Consider the following 20190-nt stretch of genomic DNA (forward strand, 5'->3'; position numbering starts at 1 on the left):
ACCGCTTTCAGAACTCCTGTTCCCAGCCGCCAGAGCTCTTTGGTCCAGCGAATCTGGGGTCCTGCCAGACCACAGGTGTTACTGGACCAGAAAGTCTCAGATTTGAGAGGTTCAATCTGTATGACTTTTGTAAAATCTCCAAATGGCAGGTGGGCCATTTCAATATCCTCAAGATGCAGAAATTCATGTTTGTAATCTCATGGCATCACCACTAATGCAAGTAAAGAATTCGTTGGTTTCTTCCCAAAGAAGCAATCCATTTTTTCCTACCTATATATATTTTACAGTTTCTAAAAAAATCCTTGTCTCTTCATGAATTGACCTGAGTTTTGCAAGGTACATTGCACATAAGAATTTAATCACTGAAGAAACTATGCAGAAGAGCACCAGATACATATCTCCTCTAGTATTTCCTGGAATGTTTACAATGCAACAAGAGAGATGGATTCCCCATTACCTGTTTTGCAGTACGATTTCCCAGTTCATCAGCTATCTTTTGCCACCGTCGGGATTCTACTTCCTCTGGTGGGTACTTCAGAAGTAACTGTTCAAGTTTTTTCTAAACCAAGCACAAGACAAGATCACAAACATTAATACACCAAATCTAGAAGAGGCATGGCTTGTCACTAAAAAAAAAAAATCAAACTGGTGCAAAAAATGTATAAGTATACATATTATCTTTGATTCCAAAGCATTAAGCACTTTAAACATTACTACACAATTTGAGTTTATTTTGGTGAACATCACTGTAAGGTTACAAAATGGTCTAACGAGCTAGCTAGGGTTTCCCATTACCTGTTCTTCTACAGTCCACAGCTGGTTAAAAGTTTCGGGTTTGGTCTCATCGCAAAGTCGCCCTCTTATCATCTGCTTAAATACAGTATATAACATGGAATAGGACTTTAGAAAAAAAGTTAGGATAACTTGATTTTAACCCTTTTTCCACCCAAGTAAAAGAACAACATATATGAAAACATTATTTTGATAGAGGACAGAAAAAAGTTCTGACTTGGTCACATGAAAAGACTGATTCCACCATATGTTTTGATGATTGAGTTTCTGAACATTTGGAAATAGAGGCATTAAATTTATTGTAACAATTTTAACACTACCCACATAATCTAGTATTAATAAAGAATCCATTTAAAAAGTTACTATTATGTACAATTTTGCCTACTTTCTTTTTTATAACATTTACCTGTGGACGACTGTTTGTAGAACCTTCTGGACCATCACTTAAAGGCAATACAGAGTATGAAATGGACTCTCCATCCTTCTTGGGATCCAAAGGACTTTTTGGTCTTGCAGGCAAGCCTAATGCAAGCAACATAAAGGAAGTTATTAAACCAACATGGCAGGTTAATTTTTCCTGTAATATACACTTAGTTTTTCATTTACCTTTATCAAAAATCAGCTTTGCTCTCCTACTGTTACGTTTCCGGTTTTTGAATTCTCTTTCAAAGTTCCCAAGGCTGGTGGTATATTGGTCCCAGGCAATCTCAGGCAGCTGGACAACTCTTTGAGGATATGGAAGTCCTATATCAACCTGAAAGAATCAAAATGAGAAGCAATACTTAATGCAATCACTGAGCATTCAAACAAAAGGATATAGAACTACAGAAATCCTGCTTTTAGCCAACAGTGTGTATATGAAGTGCCATTCAGCACATATTCCTTATATAGGGAAAGTATTTGTAAAGAGCAATACATAGCAGGGCATATAAAATATGCAGCGGCACGGTCAATGATGGTTTATTGGACATGGAGTTTTAGAATTACACTGAATAGTAAGCCAAGTGTTTCCAGTTTTCCTATCCTGTTACTGATTTGTTAAAAAGCTCATACTGTATAACCAGACTGTATTCCTATAAGTAAACACAGAAGACTAAAGAGAACTAAAGAAACCCAGTTATCAGAACTGATTAATCACATCCACATGTAAATGTAAACATCTACTATAATAAAAATGACTGAACATTAGACACTGTTTTTACTGATTTTGTTGCCTTCCGTAGAGAATACAATAGCATAAGCACACTTGTTTCTAAGCTCAACAATCTCTCATACACACACAGACATGGACTCCCCTACCCAAATGCATCTGCATAATTTGGTTAGTTGCCAGAGCATAGTGCTTGGATGCTGGATGAGTCACAACTATAATTTGCTTAGAAATCAATTCAGCACCCACAGAAATCAATGGAAACAGAACCATTAACTTAAATGGTTATGCATCAGGCCCCAAGTTTATACTATGCCTATGGAAAGGCAATTTCCCAGAACCAACATCACTCTTTTATTGAAGCATAATGAGCTGCTAACATAGCATAAGGTCAATCATTGCTTTCTTTTAAAAAAGACCTAACGATTGTAACAATTTTTAAAACTTCCTTTTAAACTTTTGAAAAGGAAATAGTTTCTTAACTGAAATTTGTTCTCTTCCACACATGTACAGTGATATGATATAATCACTGGCACTCTCCTGATTTGTGGTATGCCTTCAGAGCTCATTTTATTTTGAGTTTCCTGCTCACAATCGCCATAAAAATACCCTACCTATAATTGAACTCAAAGCATTTAAAATCTCTTTGGTGTCAAAGGCCATGATTTCTTGATACCGTTCCCGACCACACAATGCTTTCTTTTTAATCACAGAAGTCTTGAAAAGCCCATTGGCATTGAAAGCTTGAAGACAAGAGCAGTTCTATACTCCTATAAAAATGTGTACTTAATTTTGTCAAAATACCCGTATTTTATAAGTTTAATCAACATTTAACAAACCATCAATCCTGAACCAAGGACAGTTCTTTATCACTACAGAAATAATTTGAACCTCTTAATATTTACACAGGTATAGATAACATACACTAGTTTCTATAGGTGAACAGTTATTTGTTATAAAAATTCTCATAAAAAACTTAAGAAATGCCTATTGGATACCTTCTTTTGGAGTCTCTCCACAAATCCAATGGGATTTCTCAGTGCTTCTCTCTGGTGTCTGCCTAAACTTTCAAGGTCTTGAACTGCTTGAGTACGTTGAGCCTCGAGTACAGCAATCGTCTGTAACAGTCTCTGATAACTACAGAGACAAAGGGAAATATCTCACCAAAATTTTCTAGCAAAAACAAGAAAAAAAAAACTAAATGCCAACCATGATTATCTACTAAGAAGTAGTCAGGCAGTCTTGCACACTTAACTTTAACAGTTTAGCAAAACATTTTGCTGAAACAAAAATGGTCTTGGCTGATATTTAAGACTTAAATACAAAGCACACCAATAAAGAGAGAAAATTCAGGCATTCCTTTAATATTAAATCCTTATTCTAGCAGTTCTCCCATAAAAATGGCAAAAAATCACGGTGATATTAGGTAAGCTCCGTAGCTACCCAATAGCTCCACTGGACAACCAGAATTGCTCACAACAGTAAAAATAGACAAAAAAAAAATCATGACTTTTTATTTCCTATTTCAAAATAAGCCTCCCTCCCACCTCACGCCATTCCATGACAAATGGTTCCTTTACTAAAAGTGTTAAGTTGTTACTCTACCAGCAGCAGAGAAGAATGATTGAGACAACTACGGAAACAGAAAATTTCATGGCAGCTTCAGATGAAAATACGACAGTGCAATTATTCATGAGGAACCACCAAGAGAGAATAAAACAGATTCAAAATGAATATATGTAAGAAAACACTACGTAAGAATACAGAAATCCAAGCTAAGTATTAGATCCCGTCACATCTGTCAAGCTGTATTCAATAGTATACTGCTTTTCCAGAATGTAAAATTATTTAGAAGAGAATCTGTTAACGCATTTCCCGACAAACTGACTTGCATAGGTAATCCTGGTGATGAAAGTAAATACCGTAATATGAACCTTTAAAAATTTTAGAAAGCTACTTTTTAGAAGATTTTTATTAATGTTATAGTTGCCATTATTTGGAATATCTTAATAGGAATTGACAAATGTAATTTTTCTCTGCTGTCTTTGTCCTTTACACATTCACCAATTTACTTTTTGAGCTTTTCTAAAAAAAATAAAATTAGCATGCATTTTGTTTACCATTTTAAAAACTGAATACAAATATACACAAAGCTTTAAGAATAACTGATGAAATAAATCTAATAGGGGGAACTCACAACAGTCTTTTCTGTTGTTCCTGTAAAAACCTTGTCTATTTTATTTAGATTATTGAGTTGTGTTATGGTAGATGTCCATTCATGTATAGGACTCCAGTCCTACAAACAATTATGCACCCAATCCAATACTTTTGCATATAAGTATTTCTGATCTGTATAAATGTAGATCATTTCTACAATACAGCTATTACTGTTGCACAGCCATGGCACTGCACCTGTACAATCCTGAGCAATACAGCTATGTTGATCTAATCTTTGACTGTACACCATGCATTATTATAATTTTATATTAATTTAAGCAAGAGGTTCTTCAACTTTTTATAGGTGCAGCCCCACTGTAATGAAATATTTCTTGCTGAGACCCCAGACAGCATGGAGGATTTCCATTTTATAAAGAAAAATTGCATCCTCCATGTATCATAACCTCACATGCACTGCATACGTGAGGTTAGTGTGTGCAAGTAAAACAGCATCTTGTGTGCATTAAGGATTGCCACTCCCCAATTTGCTAATAGTACAATGATGTTTGAGAACTGCTGATTTAGATTAATCATGTGACTTGACTTGCATTAAAACCTGGAAACAAAACAGAGAGAACCTTAAAAACAAAACAAAAAAAGTTACTTACCTTCATAACTGTTGTTCTTCGAGATGTGCTGTTCATGTCCATTCCACTTAGATGTGTGCATACCACATGCACAGATTGCCAAAGAATTTTCCCTTAGCTATACCTGTTGGGCCAGCAGGGGAGTCCCCTAGAGTGGTGCCGCTATAGCGGCACATATATACCCCTGCTGGCCCTACACCCCTTTAATCTCTTCTTGCCAGAATCCTCTGATGCAGGGGAGTTGGGTGGGATGTGGAATGGGCAACACATCTCGAAGAAAAGTTACAAAAGGTAAGTAACCATTTTTTTCTTCGAGCGCTTGCTCATGTCCATTCTACTTAGGTGACTCCAAAGCCAAACCCAAGGAGGCAGGGTCGGAGCCTACAGAGAGACAGAATGCAAAACAGCCCAATGCAAAACAGCCCTACCCACCACTGCATCCTCCATAATGATTCACAAGAGTGTGCACTGACCACCATGTGGCCACTCTGCGGATCTCTATGACGGGCACCTGGGCTACGAAGGCAGCAGAAGACTTACAGGCCCTGGTCGAATGGGCCATCGTAGGCGGAGCTGGAACCTACACCAGCTCATAGCATTCCTTGATACAGGAAGTGATTCAGGACAAAATAAGTTGGGCTGACATTGGCAGGCCCTTCATCCTGTCAGCTATGGACACAAATAGCAGAGGGACTTACGAAAGGATTTGGTCCTTTCTAAATAAAAGGCTAAGGCTCATCTAACATCTAAGGTGTGCAAAGCTCCGTCCCAGAATTGTGGGGTTCTGGGTAAAAGACCTCTAGAAAAATGTCCTGATGGAGATGAAAGTAGGACACCACCTTAGGCATTAACACAGGGTGAGGGTGACGCCTGACCTTGTCCTTGGGGGTGGGAGGGAGTGTACGGTGGATCCACCGTTAGGACCCACAGCTCTGAAACGAGCCTAGCAGAGATAATGGCCAGAAGGAAGGACCCTTTCCAGGACAGGTGCAAAACAGAGAATGCAGCCAAGGGCTCGAAAGGGGGGCATGAGCCTAGAGAGTACCAGGTTTAGATCCCAAGGGGGCACAGGGTTACGCACCTGAGGGTAAACCCTATCCGATCACCTAATAAACCTGTGCACCATTGAGTCCATTAAAATAGACCTACTCCATGACCCTGAGTGGAAGGCCGAGACAGCTGTCAATTCCACCCTTACAGAAGAGGGGGTCAGCCTCCAGGTTTTAAGTTCTAGGAGGTAATCCAAAATGGCTGGAACTGGGGCCTCCATAGGTGAGAACCAGAGTGCTAAGTGCTTCCACTTCACCAGGTAAGAGGCCCTTGTACCTGGTGGTTTATGGCTTTCCAAGAGAACTGCCTAAACTCAGCCCAAGCACTGCCTCTCAAAGGCCATCAGCCACGGAGCTTCCATGCCATGAGATACAGGGATTGAAGGATTGGGTGCCGAAGTCTGCCAAACTCCTGAGAGATCAAGTCCGGGTAAAAGGGGAAGGGCCAAGGGCCACTCCACTGAGAGCTCAAGGACAGCTGGGAACTAATGCTGGCGAGGCCACGCTGGGGCTATCAGGATCATGGAAGCCTTGAACTCCCTGACCCTGAGGATTACCTTGTGGATCAGGAGAAAAGGGGGGAAAGGCATACAGAAGATCCTGTGGCCAGGGGACCATGACTGCATCCCTCAGTGACCCTGGCCTGTGGTTGAAGAGGGAGCACTACCTGTTGTCACTTCGAGTTACGAACAAGTTCGGGGGGAAAAACCACTCTTGCGGAAGATATGCAAAGCCACATCCAGCCTGAGGGACTATTCGTGCCCCTTGAAGGACATGCTGAGGCAATCCACCAGTGCATTCTGGGCCCCGGCGAGGTAACAGGCCACAGGGTGAATGCTCTGACAGAATTCCTTCAAGAGGAGCGCTTCTTGGCACAGGGGATAAAAGAACATAAGAATGGCCATACTGGGTCAGACCAAAGGTCCATCCAGCCTAGTATCCAGTCTGCCAACAGTGGCCTATGCCAGGTGCCCCAGAGGGAGTGAATCGAACAGATAATGATCAAGCGATCTCTCTCCTGCCATCCATCTCCACCTTCTGACTAATAGAACCTAGAGACACCGTTCCTTACCCATACTGGCTAATAGCCATTAGTGGACATAACCTCCATGAATTTATCTAGTTCTCTTTTAAACCCTTTATAGTCCTAGCCTTCACAACCGCCTCAGGCAAGGAGTTCCACAGATGGACTATGCACTGTGTGAAAAAGAACTTCCTTTTATTTGTTTTAAACCTGCTGCCCATTAGTTTCAGTTGGTGGCCCCTAGTTCTTATATTATGGGAACAAGTAAATAACTTTTCCTTATTCACTTTTGCCACACCACTCATGATATTATATACCTCTATCATATTCCCCCTCAGTCTCCTCTTGTCCAAGCTGAAAAGTCCTAGTCTCTTTAATCTCTCCTCATATGGGACCTGTTCCAAAACCCTAATAATTTTCATTGTCCTTCTCTGAACCTTTTCTAATGCCAGTATATCTTTTTTGAGATGAGGAGACCACATCTATACGCAGTATTCAAGACGGAGCACCACCTTTTCTGTTTATATAAAACATCACTGCAGTGTTGTCCATCAATACTGAAAAATACTGCATGCAAGGTGAATAGCCCTCTGCTCCCTGACGCTGATGTGGAGGGAGAGGTCCACAGGAGACCACATACCTTGAGTCTGCAGCTTCCCAAGATGGGCTCCCCAACCACTGTCGGAGACATGAACCACAAGGTGAATGGTTGGGAAAAGGCTATAGAATGGCAGCCCCTCACAGACCATCTCCTTGCATAGCCACCAGTCGAGGGACCTCAGTACATTCACAGGCACCATCGCCACCACGTCGACTGGCTGGAACACCGGGTTGTGGATCCACGCCAGGCACAGCTTGAGCCTGATGCTGCCATGAACCCCAGCGGCCTCATGCGGCACCATGCCGTGGTGGTGGGGAACGACTGGAGCCTCACGACAACCTCTTTTATTGCCAGAAACAGGCCCCCCCCATGAATTCTATCCTTTGGGTGGGAGTCAGAATGGACTTGGTTTCGTTTAAGATGAGGCCCAGCCTGAGAAAAGGTCTCCCTGACAAGGGATATGTGTTCCAAAATCTGGGAAGTGGAAGAGCCCTTTATAGGGAGTCATCCAGGATGGGTAAACCTGGACCCTCCTTTTTTGCAGGAATGTGGCGACAACTACCATATGTTTTGTGAAGACCCTGGGAGCTGTAGAAAGGTCAAAGGGGAGGGCCCTAAACTGGTAAAGATCCTGGCTCATTGCGAATTATAGGAATTACACCTGGGAGGGGGCACACTCAAAATATGGAAATAAGGGTCTTTGAGATCAAGGGCAGCATAACAGTCGCCTTGTGGCTAGAGATGGGATGATTGAGGCCAACGTTACCATCTTGAACTTTGGCTTCACTAAAAGGCACTGAGGCCCTTCAAGTCCAGGATAGGGAGAAACCCACCCTCGGCCTTCAGGACCAAGAAATAACAGGAACAGAACCCCCTGTTTCTGAGGTCCAACGGAACCTCCTTAGCAGACCCCAGCTCAAGGAGCTATTACACCTCCAGCCTTAGGAGATGCTCATGAGAGGGGTCCCTGAAGAGGAATGGGGGGGGAGGAGCGGAACAGGATATAGTACCTACTCTGCACCATACCTAGGACCCCGCAGTCTGTCATGATATGCGACCAGGCATGGTGGAAAGGAGATAAACGATTGGTAAAGGACTGCTGACCTATGGCCGGTATACTGTCCCTGCTCGAACCTTCAGAGGCTTGGCCTAGGGCCCTTGGGCTTGTTGAGGATGAGGAGCGGAATAGCCGCCTACCATTTCTGTTATTGTTGCAGCCCCTGTGCCTCAAGAAGTCCAGCTTATTCCCCTGCTGAAATGGACGGGCAGGGGTCCTAGGAAGGCAATGTGTCTGCAGGGCTGGGGTGCAAATGTGGAGGGACTTGAGGGTCATTCTAGTATGCTTCAACCCATGGAGGCTGGTGTCATTGCGCTCAGAGAGCAGGCCTGCCCCCCTTAAATGGTAGGCCCTGAATGGTGTTCTGGACCTCTGGTGGAATGCCCAACACCTGAAGCCAGGCACCCCTTTATAGGACCAGGCCAGTCGCCATGGTATAGGCCACTGCGTCCACAGCTCCAAGGCAGCTTAGAGTGCTACCCAAGATACAACCTTGCCCTCTTCTGATAGGGCCTTGTACTCCTGTCTAGAGTCCTGGTGGAGCAACTCCCTAAACTTGTCCATCGCTGCCCAAGTGTTGAAGGTGTACATGCTCAGGACCACATGTTGGTTGCAAATCCTGAGCATGAGCCCCCCGAAGACATAGATCTTTCAGCCCAAAAGGTTCAACTGCTTGGCCTATTTTTGGGCATAGGTGCAGGTTGACCCTGGTGTTTGCGATTGTTGGCAGCAAGCACCACAATCAAACCTGGCGGTGAGTGAGAAAACACTGAAGAACAAAGTACCACTATTCAGCCATTTGCTTGTGGGCGCTATAGAGGCAGGCATTTTCCAGAGGGCCTTTGTGCTTTTGTCCACTGTCTTATTCAAGGTTAGGGCCACATGAGCCAGGACCTCCAAGTTCAGGATGTCTACAATTGGTTCGGAATCCTCTGGTGCTCGTTCTGATGGACCGGTTTTATTCAACATCTTTATTAATGATCTGGATGAGGGGATGGATTGCACCCTCAGCAAGTTTGCAGATGACACTAAGCTACGGGGAGAGGTAGATATGCTGGAGGACAGGGATCAGGTCCAGAGTGACCTGGACAGATTAGAGGATTGGGCCAAAAGAAATCGGATGAGGTTCAACAAGGACAAGTGTAGAGTCCTGCACTTGGAATGGAAGAATCGCAAGCATTGTTACAGGCTGGAGACCGAATGGTTAAGTAGCAGTTCTGCAGAAAAGGACCTGGGGATTATAGTGGATGAGAACCTGGGTATGAGTCAACAGCGTGCCCTTGTAGCCAAGAAGGTGAATGGCGTATTAGGGTGCATTAGGAGGAGCATTGCCAGTAGATCTAGAGAAGTGATTATTCCCCTTTATTTGGCTCTGGTGAGGCCACATCTGGAATATTATGTCCAGTTCTGGGCCCCCCACTACAAAAAGGATGTGGACGCATTGGAGAGGGTCCAGCAGAGGGCAACCAAAATGATTAGGGGGCTGGAGCATATGACTTATGAGGAGAGGCTGAGGGATTTGGGTCTGTTTAGTCTGCAGAAGAGAAGAGAGGGAGGATTTGATAGCAGCCTGCAACTTCCTGAAGAGAAGTTCCAAAGAAGATAGAGGAAGGCTGTTCACAGTAGTGACGGATGGCAGAACAAGGAGCAATGGTCTTGAGTAGTTACAGTGGGAGAGGTCTAGGTTGGATATTAGGAAAACAATTTCACTAGGAGGGTGGGGAAGCACTGGAATGGGTTATCTAGGGAGGTGGTGGAATTCTCCATCCCTAGAAGTGTTTAAGTCTTGGCTTGACAAAGCCGTGGCTGGGTTGATTTAGTTGGGATTAGTCCTGCCTTGAGCAGCGGGCTGGACTTGATCACCTCCCGAGGTCTCTTCCAGCTCTATGATTCTAAATTGCACCCCCAAACTTTGTGCCAGCCTCTAGAGAAGGCCCTAGTGGGCCCAAGAGTCCATTGATGGGGAAGCCAGCCCCAGGACCCCAGCTAGGGAGGAAGACGAGTACTTGCATACCATCGAGTCCTCATGCGCCTAAGGTCACTCCGAGGCCTGGGATGGAGCCAGGTGGCTTGGGGGGAGCGAGGGGGGAGAGAGGAGGGGAGGGGCAGGGGCCACTGCCCTGCTGGGAAGCCCTATTGGCGTGCATCAGTTTCCCACCATCCTGCCAGTCTGCAGGGCTCCCAGTGCTAGCTCTCCATTAAGGATGTAAGCGACTAGTTGGCTATCCATAGGCATATTATTGGAGGGAAGAGAGCAGGAGCTGGTGCTCTTAAAAGCTGGTTCCCCCCAGCACCATCTCCATGAGGAGGGGAGGGGAGGGGACTGCTCGAGTCCCCCACTGGTCCAGTGCCCCCCGCAGTGCTTCCACCTTTGACATGTAGCAAGAGCGGAGGTGCCCTTATCAACTAATTGAATAGTCAATGCAAATTGCATCGACTATTCGATTAGTTGATTAATCTAAATTTAAAATCCTTACTCTCCACTGGGACTCTCTGGTCCTGGAACATCCACGGTCCAGTTGCCAGACCAGAGAATCCCAGTTATGAAAGTTTCAAACTATACTATAGGTAGGTAGGTAGATAGGTAGATAGGTAGATTGACAGACAGGGCTACTCCCACCAGGACAAGAAAATATGGGGGGGGAAAAAACCAACCTTACATTATTGTTTTGAGCAAGAAAATGCATATATTTATTTCTGCGGGAAGGTGGGACTCAAAACTTCTTCCTACCTTTTCTGGACACAGTACTACATGATTTCATCAAACATATGACATTTAATAGATTAAGCCTTGAGAATTTATCCAAGAGACTGAGGTGATTAAAGTAGTTAAAGGCCTAATCCAGTGCCCATAGAACTCAATGGTAACATATTAAGTCCATAGGCACTGGATCAAGCCCTGATCCTTCTTTCACCTAGCTTCCAGCATTCACATCACAACCACACACCACTCTGCACAACCAGCAATATCTGCCTGAGACAAACCTAAGAGACTAACAGAGGTGTCACTGATTAGAATAAGGTATATTAGAAGAACTGTGTAAAAAATTGGCCAAGGGCCTGACACCATTTTTTGTGGCTCTATCCAGGTAATCCCTCATGTTCACAATCACACACAAAGTTTGAAGACAAAACATTAAACATATGTTATCATTTACACAACTACGTAAGAAGGCAGAAGTTTATTTGAAATCTTAGTTTTAATAAAAACCTGGGGTATCAAGCAATTTTCCGCAGACTATTTAAACAACTATTTTTCAAAAAGAAAAGAAACCAAGACAAAACAATTATAGTACTGGGTTCAATGAGGAAATTATGTCCTTGAAGAAACAAGAAAATTCAGATCTGTGTAACTATTTCTCCCCATCTAGTGGCCTGATCAGCTCAATAAGACAATACACGAATTAAAAGTTCATTGGTTCACAAATTATCTCCCTTACCTTTCAGATTTTAATCAAAAGCAATTAAAAAAAGATGTCAAGAGAAAAATCCTGAAGCACCACGTGTGGTGTTTATTAGCAGTTATTTAGCTTTATCTTCAGGTCAAACCCAGCTTGCTGACCAAACTATTCAGATAAACAGATTTCTCAGTAATGTTTTTAGCTTTTGCTAAAGGTATTTATTTTTATTCAGAAATTATAACATTCATCAAAGTATATAGTCATAATTTGGCTCCCAAATGTTCTGTATAATCATAGAATCATAGAATATTAGGACTGGAAGGGACCTTGAGAGGTCATTGAGTCCAGTCCACTGCCCCCATGGCAGGACCAAATACTGTCTAGACCATCCTTGATAGACATTTATCTAACCTACTCTTAAATATTTCCAGAGAAGGGGATTCCATAACCTCCGTGGGCAATTTATTCCAGCGTTTAACTACCCTGACAGTTAGGAACTTTTCCCTAATGTCCAACCTAAACCTCCCTTGCTGAAGTTTAAGCCCATTGCTTCTCGTTCTATCCTCAGAGCCAAGATGAACAAGTGTTCTCCCTCATCCTTATGATACCCTTTTAGATACCTGAAAACGGCTATCATGTCCCCCCCCCCCCCCCCCCCCAAGTCTTCTCTTTTCTAAACTAAACAAACCCAATTCTTTCTGCCTTCCTTCATAGGTCATGTTCTGTAGACCTTTAATCATTCTTGTTGCTCTTCTCTGGACCCTCTCCAATTTCTCTACATCTTTCTTGAAATGTGGTGCCCAGAACTGGATACAATACTCCAATTGAGGCCTAACCAGCGCAGAGTAGAGTGGAAGAATGACTTCTTGTGTCTTGCTCACAACACACCTGTTAATGCATCCCAGAATCATGTTTGCTTTTTTTGCAACAGCATCACACTGCTGACTCATATTCAGCTTGTGGTCCACTATAACTCCTAGATCCCTTTTTGCCGTACTCCTTTCTAAACGGTCACTTCCCATTCTGTATGTGTGAAACTGATTGTTCCTTCCTAAGTGGAGCACTTTGTGTTTGTCTTTATTAAACTTCATCCTGTTTCCCTCAGGTCATTTCTCCAATTTGTCCAGATCATTTTGAATTATGACTCTATCCTCCAGAGCAGTCGCAACCTCCCTCCCCTTGTTATCATCTGCAAACTTAATAAGTGTACTTTCTATGCACATATCTAAATTGTTGATGAAGATATTAAACAGAGCCGGACCCAAAACAGACCCCTGCGGAACCCCACTAGTTATACCTTTCCAGCAGGACTGTGAACCGTTAATAACTACTCTCTGAGTATGGTTATCCAGCCAGTTATGCACCCACCTTATAGTAGCCCCATCTAAGTTGTATTTGCCTAGTTTACTGATAAGAATATCATGCGAGACCATATCAAACGCCTTACTAAAATCTAGGTATACCACATCCACTGCTTCTCCCTTATCCACAAGGCTCGTTATCCTAGCAAAGAAAGCTATCAGATTGGTTTGACATCATTTGTTCTTTACAAATCCATGCTGGCTGTTCCCTATCACCTTGCCACCTTCCAAGTGTTTACAGATGATTTCCTTAATTACTTGCTCCATTATCTTCCCTGGCCCAGAGGTTAAACTAACTGGTCTTTAGTTTCCTGGGTTGTTCTTATTTCCCTTTTTATAAATGGGCAATATATTTCCCTTTTCCAGTCTTCTGGAATCTCTCCTGTCTCCCATGATTTTCCAAAGATGATAGCTAGAGGCTCAGATACCTCCTTTATCAGCTCCTTGAATATTCTAGGATGCATTTCATCAGGCCCCGGTGACTTGCAGGCATCTAACTTTTCTAGGTGATTTTTAACTTGATTTTATCATCTTCTAAACCTACCCCCTTTCCACTAGCATTCACTATGTTAGGCATTCCTTCAGACTTCTCGGTGAAGACCGAAACAAATAAGTCATTAAGCATCTCTGCCATTTCCAAGTTTCCTGTTACTGTTTCTCCCTCCTCACTGACCAGGGGGCCTATCCTGTTCCTTGGTCTTCCTCTTGCTTTTAATTTATTTATAAAAAGTCTTCTTGTTTCCCTTTATTCCCAGAGCTAGTTTGAGCTCATTTTGTGCCTTTACCTTTCTACTCTTGCCCCTGCATTCCTGTGTTGTTTGCCTATACTCATTTTTTGTAATTTGTCCTACTTTCCATTTTTTATAGGACTCCTTTTTTATTTTTAGATCATGCAAGATCTCGTGGTTAAGCCAAGGCGATCTTTTGCCATATTTTCTATCTTTCCGACGCAGCAGAATAGCTTGTTTTTGGGCCCTTAACTATGTCCCTTTGAAAAACTGCCAACTCTCCTCAGTTGTCTTTCCCCTCAGTCTTGATTCCCATGGGACCTTACCTATCAGCTCTGTGAGCTTACCAAAATCCGCCTTCCCGAAATCCATTGTCTCTATTTTGCTGTTCTCGCTTCTACCTTTCCTTAGAATTGTGAACTCTATGATTTCATGACCACTTTCACCCAAGCTGCCTTCCACTTTCAAATTCTCAACCAGTTCCTCCCTATTTGTTAGGATCAAATCTAGAACAGCTTCCCTCCTTTTTCAACCTTCTGACATAAAAAGCTGTCTTCGATGCAGTCCAAGAACTTATTGGATAGTCTGTGCCCCGCTGTGTTAGTTTCCCAACATATATCTGGATAGTTGAAGTCCCCCATCACCACCAAATCTTGGGCTTTGGATTATATTGTTAGTTGTTTAAAAAAAGCCTCATCCACCTGGGTAGGTGGCCTGCAGTAGACTCCTAGCATGACATCACACTTGTTTTTAACCCCTTTTAGCCTAACCCAGAGACTCTCAACACTTGTCTCCTATCTCCATCTCCACCTCACTCCAACTGTGTTCATTTTTAATATACAAGACCTCACCTTCTCCCTTTTTTCCCTGTCTATCCTTCCTGAGCAAGCTGTACCCTTCCATACAAACATTCCAATCGTGTGTATTATCCCACCAAGTTTCTGTGATGCCAACAATGTCATAATTGTACTTATTTATTAGCACTTCCAGTTCTTCCTGCTTAATTAAATAAAAAGATTCACAAAACAAATCTCATTAAAGTTTTGAAAATAAAGTAACCAGCTTTTCATTCAAGGCTTTCTAGGCTAGTAAAATCATTTTCATACCTGAAATTCAGAGCTGTCATTTAAAAAATAAACGTGCTTTAAATCTCATTGTTGCATAAGAAGGCTAGAAAAATGCAAACACCAGAAGTTAAAAAACTAGGAGAAAAAACATTTTCTTTCTGTATCTCATGTTTTTGGGAGCATAGCTAGGGTTGATGTTTGTTTGGGTTTTGTTTTAATTTGTGGCCAGCAATACACACACTTAGTACTACAGTTCTCTCTTGAAAATAATCATCCTAATAATACAACTGCAGATAGCAGCTGTTTAAAGCAAATTAGACAAAACAGAGATTGATATTTTAAACTACATGAACCTCATAATGGAAGATCAGTACTTTGTCACAAATACTCTAACATTGAAAATATTTCTCAAAATATGAACATCTTTACCAAAAAAGTCATCCTTGCTCTGATAGTGCTTTACTTCATATAATTAATGTTCTCCCCAGCCACCATGCTAAATAAACAAACTGAAGATTAAGAAAAAAAACCATGTACTTTTTGCTTACTCATTCAGCACAATATATATTATATTATAGTAAAACTCCGATGGTCCGGCATCTGATGGTCTGGCACTCCTGATGGTCCGGCACCATCAGGAACCCGAAAGTGCTCCGGGCAGCCGGACCATTGGAGCTGCTCTGCCCCCAGCTTCCCCGATTCAGCCGCTGCTAAAACTGACCAGCGGCTGACTCCAGGAAGCCCAGGGCAGAGCAGCTCTGCCTCGGGCTTCCTGGAGTCAGCCGCTAATCAGCATCAGCAGCAGCTGACTCGGGGACACCTGGGGCAGAGCAGCTGGGGTGCTGCCGGGTTGGTCCAGTAGTGCTGAGGAGTGGTGCTGAAGGACCAACCCGGCAGCACCGCAGCTGCTCTGCCCCAGGCATCCCCAAGAGCAGCTGGGGTGCTGCCGGGTTGGTCTCGCTGCGCCAAGGGTCGGAGCTACCGGACCAACCCGGCAGCACTCCAGCTGCTCTGCTGCAGGCGTCCCCGATTCAGCCGCTGCTGAAACTGACCAGCAGCGGCTGAATCAGGGACGCCTGGAGCAGAGCCGGACTATCGGAAGGAGGGGCTATGAGGGGTCTGGGATGGCATCCGCCCAACCCCACCCCACCCTAGACCCCTCATAGCCCCCCCCTTCCAATAGTCAGGCAAATCTGATAATCCGGCACCTCCTGCGTCCTAAAGGTGCCGGATTATCGGAAGTTTACTGTAATAGTTCAGGAGTGCTAGTGTCAATGCACTTCAGAAGATTCCATAGGTTTTGATCCTTTAAAAAACAAAAACCTTTTAACTGGTGCCTTAAGCAAATACTGTACAAAAGTTTTTTATAAAAACGGAAGATACATGCTTTGTGTATGTTACAATTAAGCAGTTCAGTCAGGTTTCCTTTATTACCAGTTTTTCTAACAGCTATAATTCATTCTTCCTATTATTTACAATGCTGCTTCTTAATTATACAACCAATTATTCATTTGGCCATAAGTCTATTACGTTTTTAACCATTCCAATTTCCAAAGATTGGTACAGACTTTTATCTATGTAACTCCCATCTGTTTTAATATGCGAACTAAGTACCCCTTTGAAAGAGCATCTTGCACAATTAAACAAGTGAACTTTTATTAAACTAACATTCAGACACATTATTTAGATACTACATCAACTTAACTCAAGTTACAGACTTAATCTAAATAAACATCTTTAAATCAATTATTATTCAATTATTGGAACAATTATTCTAAAAAAAAATGTCCAAAATTCTCCACAGGAATGCTTTTAATCTGGGAAATTAAGATTTATTTTCATCCACAGATGCAGTGTTTGAACACCACCAAATAATAGACAGAAGTTTTCAGAGAGCTTTCCAAATAAGATGATTGGATAATTTAGTAACCTAAGTAAAGAAGTCTACCAAGGGTTCTCAGATCTTTAAGATGAAATAAAAGGCTTTTCTGAGACTGATCTTTTAAAAATAAAACAGGGTTTTTAGAAGATAGAAATAAATTGGCAAGCATCCCATATTCTAGTGTTTTACTATAATGGTTGTTGCACCATTTTTAGATTTCCTCACAAAGTAAAAACTACACTGCACTCTGGCTTTCTAAGATTCTACCATGGGAGGAAGGGACATTGAGTAGTATGATTTCACCTTTTTTTTCCTGACAAAGTTATTTGGGAAATCATGTATTCTTCTTTTGCCCACAACACATCTTCAAAATTGTGCATCTAGTAATTTTCAAGATCCATTTGTTTTTTGCTGTGGTCAGTTTTTTTGAATTACTTGTCTTTTACAGGTTGAACCTCTCTAGTCCAGAACATTCTGGTCCAGAAACATCCGTCATGTGGAATTATTTTAGTTAGCCAAAACTCCACTTTTCATGGGTGTAACCAAATTTCCCACGGTCCCATAAAGTCTATTTACAGCCACCAGTCCTAGGTCTCCATGTTCTGTGCTGTCATTCAGCTCTAATTTATCCCTAAATATCCTCTAACAGCTTAGTAAGCAGTGGAAACGATAATGCTGCTAGACAATATTGACCTCCCATTATCCAGAAAATTCTCTCATTTGGAACCAATCAGGTCCTGAAAGTGTCAGACTAGAGAGGTTCAACCTGTACTAATTATATTTCTATCCTCAGGTATTCAATAATGGATAACATTTTATCTTCATTGAGTTGAGAAATGACAACTGCTTAACATGAAGAATGGTTTCCAATTGCTTCAGGAACAGACCAAGTTTCTTATATTTATTTTTCTTTTTAGGAAACAAATAACAACACACTTATGGCAAGTTTCTTCACAGATAATGTGTTATCACTCAGGATCTTAAAACAATGGATTTCTCTCTACAATATCACCAGTCGTATATTGTGGCACTGCTATATTTTATATTTCTTGGGTACAGTTCGTGCCAACAACTTTACCTATATCTTCTCAAGACCTCAAATATTGCTTTCTAAACTTAATGGTTTCATGTAACTGAATGTTTTAAGGAACCAATGATGGGAAATCAGGGATTTCATTGACAGATCACCAGTCGAGGGTGGATAAAAATCAATGATTTAAAAAAAAATTAAAATCAGTTTATTTAAAATCAGATTTTTTGATTTTCTAAATTTCTTATGTAAAAATAGCAGATACAATTAAATCTTAAAACAAACTTACTACACCTATACTTACAGGATCATAAAAATGAATTAATGGCTCTAGTCTGTTCAGCCTAACAATCAGCTTTTACTTCTTGAAAGTTCTGGGTCTTCAAATTCCGTTTCTCAGTAGACTAGTGTGTGTAGACAGTCAGACACACACTGAATAAGATTAGTGGCCAAGCTAGGCCATACACAGCAGAGTTAGTTAAGATATTACCTAAAACCAGTGAGACAATGTATAGGAAAGGATGGAGGCAGCATAGAAAGGAGCAGTGGAGTGGTCTGGAAAGTAAAAGGGAAGATGTTATTCAGCAGACACACACTGCTTTCTTTTGCCACAGAAAACCTGTCATGGTTTCTGGGTGTAAAAGAGACCCTATCTGGGAATATTATGAAGAAATGTATTTTCTGGGCAATGCAAGAAGAAAATGCAGAGCCTAGCTGCAAGAAACAAAACATAATAAGGAAAATTGCTTATTGAGAGAAAATAATGTGGATATGTGTAAGAAAAATGTTGCTCAACTTTGCAATGCATCATTCTTCAAGACTCTTTCTAGGCCTTTTACTATAAGTGTAATTTAACAAGTAAATTCCCAATCTGTATACTATATTGCATGTTACTAGGAAAAAAAATTAGTTTAGCTAAACCCCCGCTGTGGTTCCCCGCTTATCGACTAATCGATGGAAAATCCATAGACTAGTTGATTAAACTAAATTTAACATCACTAATTCTAGACAATTTTTTAAATAAACAGAGAATTTATGACATCTTGCTTTATATGTAGGGTTGGTATAATGCAGTTTTATTTTAAAAAATAAGCATATTTTCTACCAAAAATTTTAAGTATTTTTTCAATTTATACCAATTTAAGTTTTCACAGTGGTGGAAAAATATGGAAGGGATCAAACAACAGGAGATCCTCCAATACTTATTTAAATGATAATAAATAATGAGATACCAAGAGTTTAAGCTTTTTAAACTATTAAAAAATGAATTATGCACATCACATGCCAAAATATACGAAGTAAATATCCTTAATTCAAACTCTAGTAAGTCTCAAGCAGCATTTTTCTCACTTTGTCTTTCTGTATATGTATATGTTGATTATTACTGATGTTAATATTTCTTTTTGGGTTGCGCCTGTACAGTAAAATTGATATTTACCAACATTTATTAATAACAAAATATAATCCTTTCAAGCCTATTCATATGACTAATAAGAGAAAAAAGCACACAGCTGTTATATTGTTACAGAATGCTTTTATTACTCCAGAATTGTATATGTAATAAAAATCAATACGAGTTTGCCACAATTTGTTTTTTCTGCAATTTTCAGAGTAGATCTTAAAAAGAGCAGTCTAGTCAACTGTGTGGATCTAGAACATCCCACAACACCTTTCACAAACAGAGGTTTTCATCTTGTGACTTTAGTAACCAAAATGTTTCTTCTCTTCCCCATCTAAGGAAGTACATCTGTTGATTGTCAATTTCCATACCCAAAAGTGGCTGCATTTCATTGGTAGCATGAATATATACAAGAGCAATTATGGCAATTTCTATTTTTGGGATCTATGGAGCTAAAGAAACAATGCTCAGTTTTACAAGATCTGAAATACCAATTATGCCATATCTTGCTATTGTGCACATCGATGTATGATTTTAAGCGAAAGGGCAATACCAGTTTGTCAAACATTAGATTAAACCTTTCTTTTACTGCCATCTACTGGCACTCAAGTAACACAAGAAAAGCCTCATATTTAGTCATCACGAATTGGAGAGAGGGTGTTTTTGTTTGTTTCCCACCTACTAGAATATTGATTTAGGAGAAATTTCACTAGATGCTGGGCTAAATAAGGATTAGTATATCACACACTTTATATTAGAAGATTGCAAATTACTGTATAAAATATTAACTTATTTAGAATTTAAAATGTAACACACAGCAAATAATGAGATTGCTGTTTAACAGA

General features: G+C 41.2%; 1 protein-coding gene across 9 annotated transcripts in view; it reads right to left on the bottom strand.

The window, feature by feature from the left end:
* Positions 1-20190, bottom strand: part of ZZZ3 (zinc finger ZZ-type containing 3) — a 120491-nt gene that overhangs the window by 35673 nt on the left and 64628 nt on the right. For 6 of the 9 annotated variants that reach the window (XM_075936294.1, XM_075936293.1, XM_075936299.1 and 3 more), the window contains 5 exons: positions 2941-3079; positions 1399-1546; positions 1199-1314; positions 796-870; positions 458-559 (listed from right to left, as the gene is read on the bottom strand). In XM_075936294.1, the coding sequence (XP_075792409.1) occupies positions 458-559; positions 796-870; positions 1199-1314; positions 1399-1546; positions 2941-3079 (580 nt within the window). The remainder of the gene's footprint in view (positions 1-457; positions 560-795; positions 871-1198; positions 1315-1398; positions 1547-2940; positions 3080-20190) is intronic. The other 3 variants (XM_075936297.1, XM_075936300.1, XM_075936298.1) reach the window with 2 other exon arrangements.

Source organism: Pelodiscus sinensis, chromosome 9 (genome assembly GCF_049634645.1).
Source record: "Pelodiscus sinensis isolate JC-2024 chromosome 9, ASM4963464v1, whole genome shotgun sequence".
NCBI lineage: Eukaryota > Metazoa > Chordata > Testudines > Trionychidae > Pelodiscus > Pelodiscus sinensis.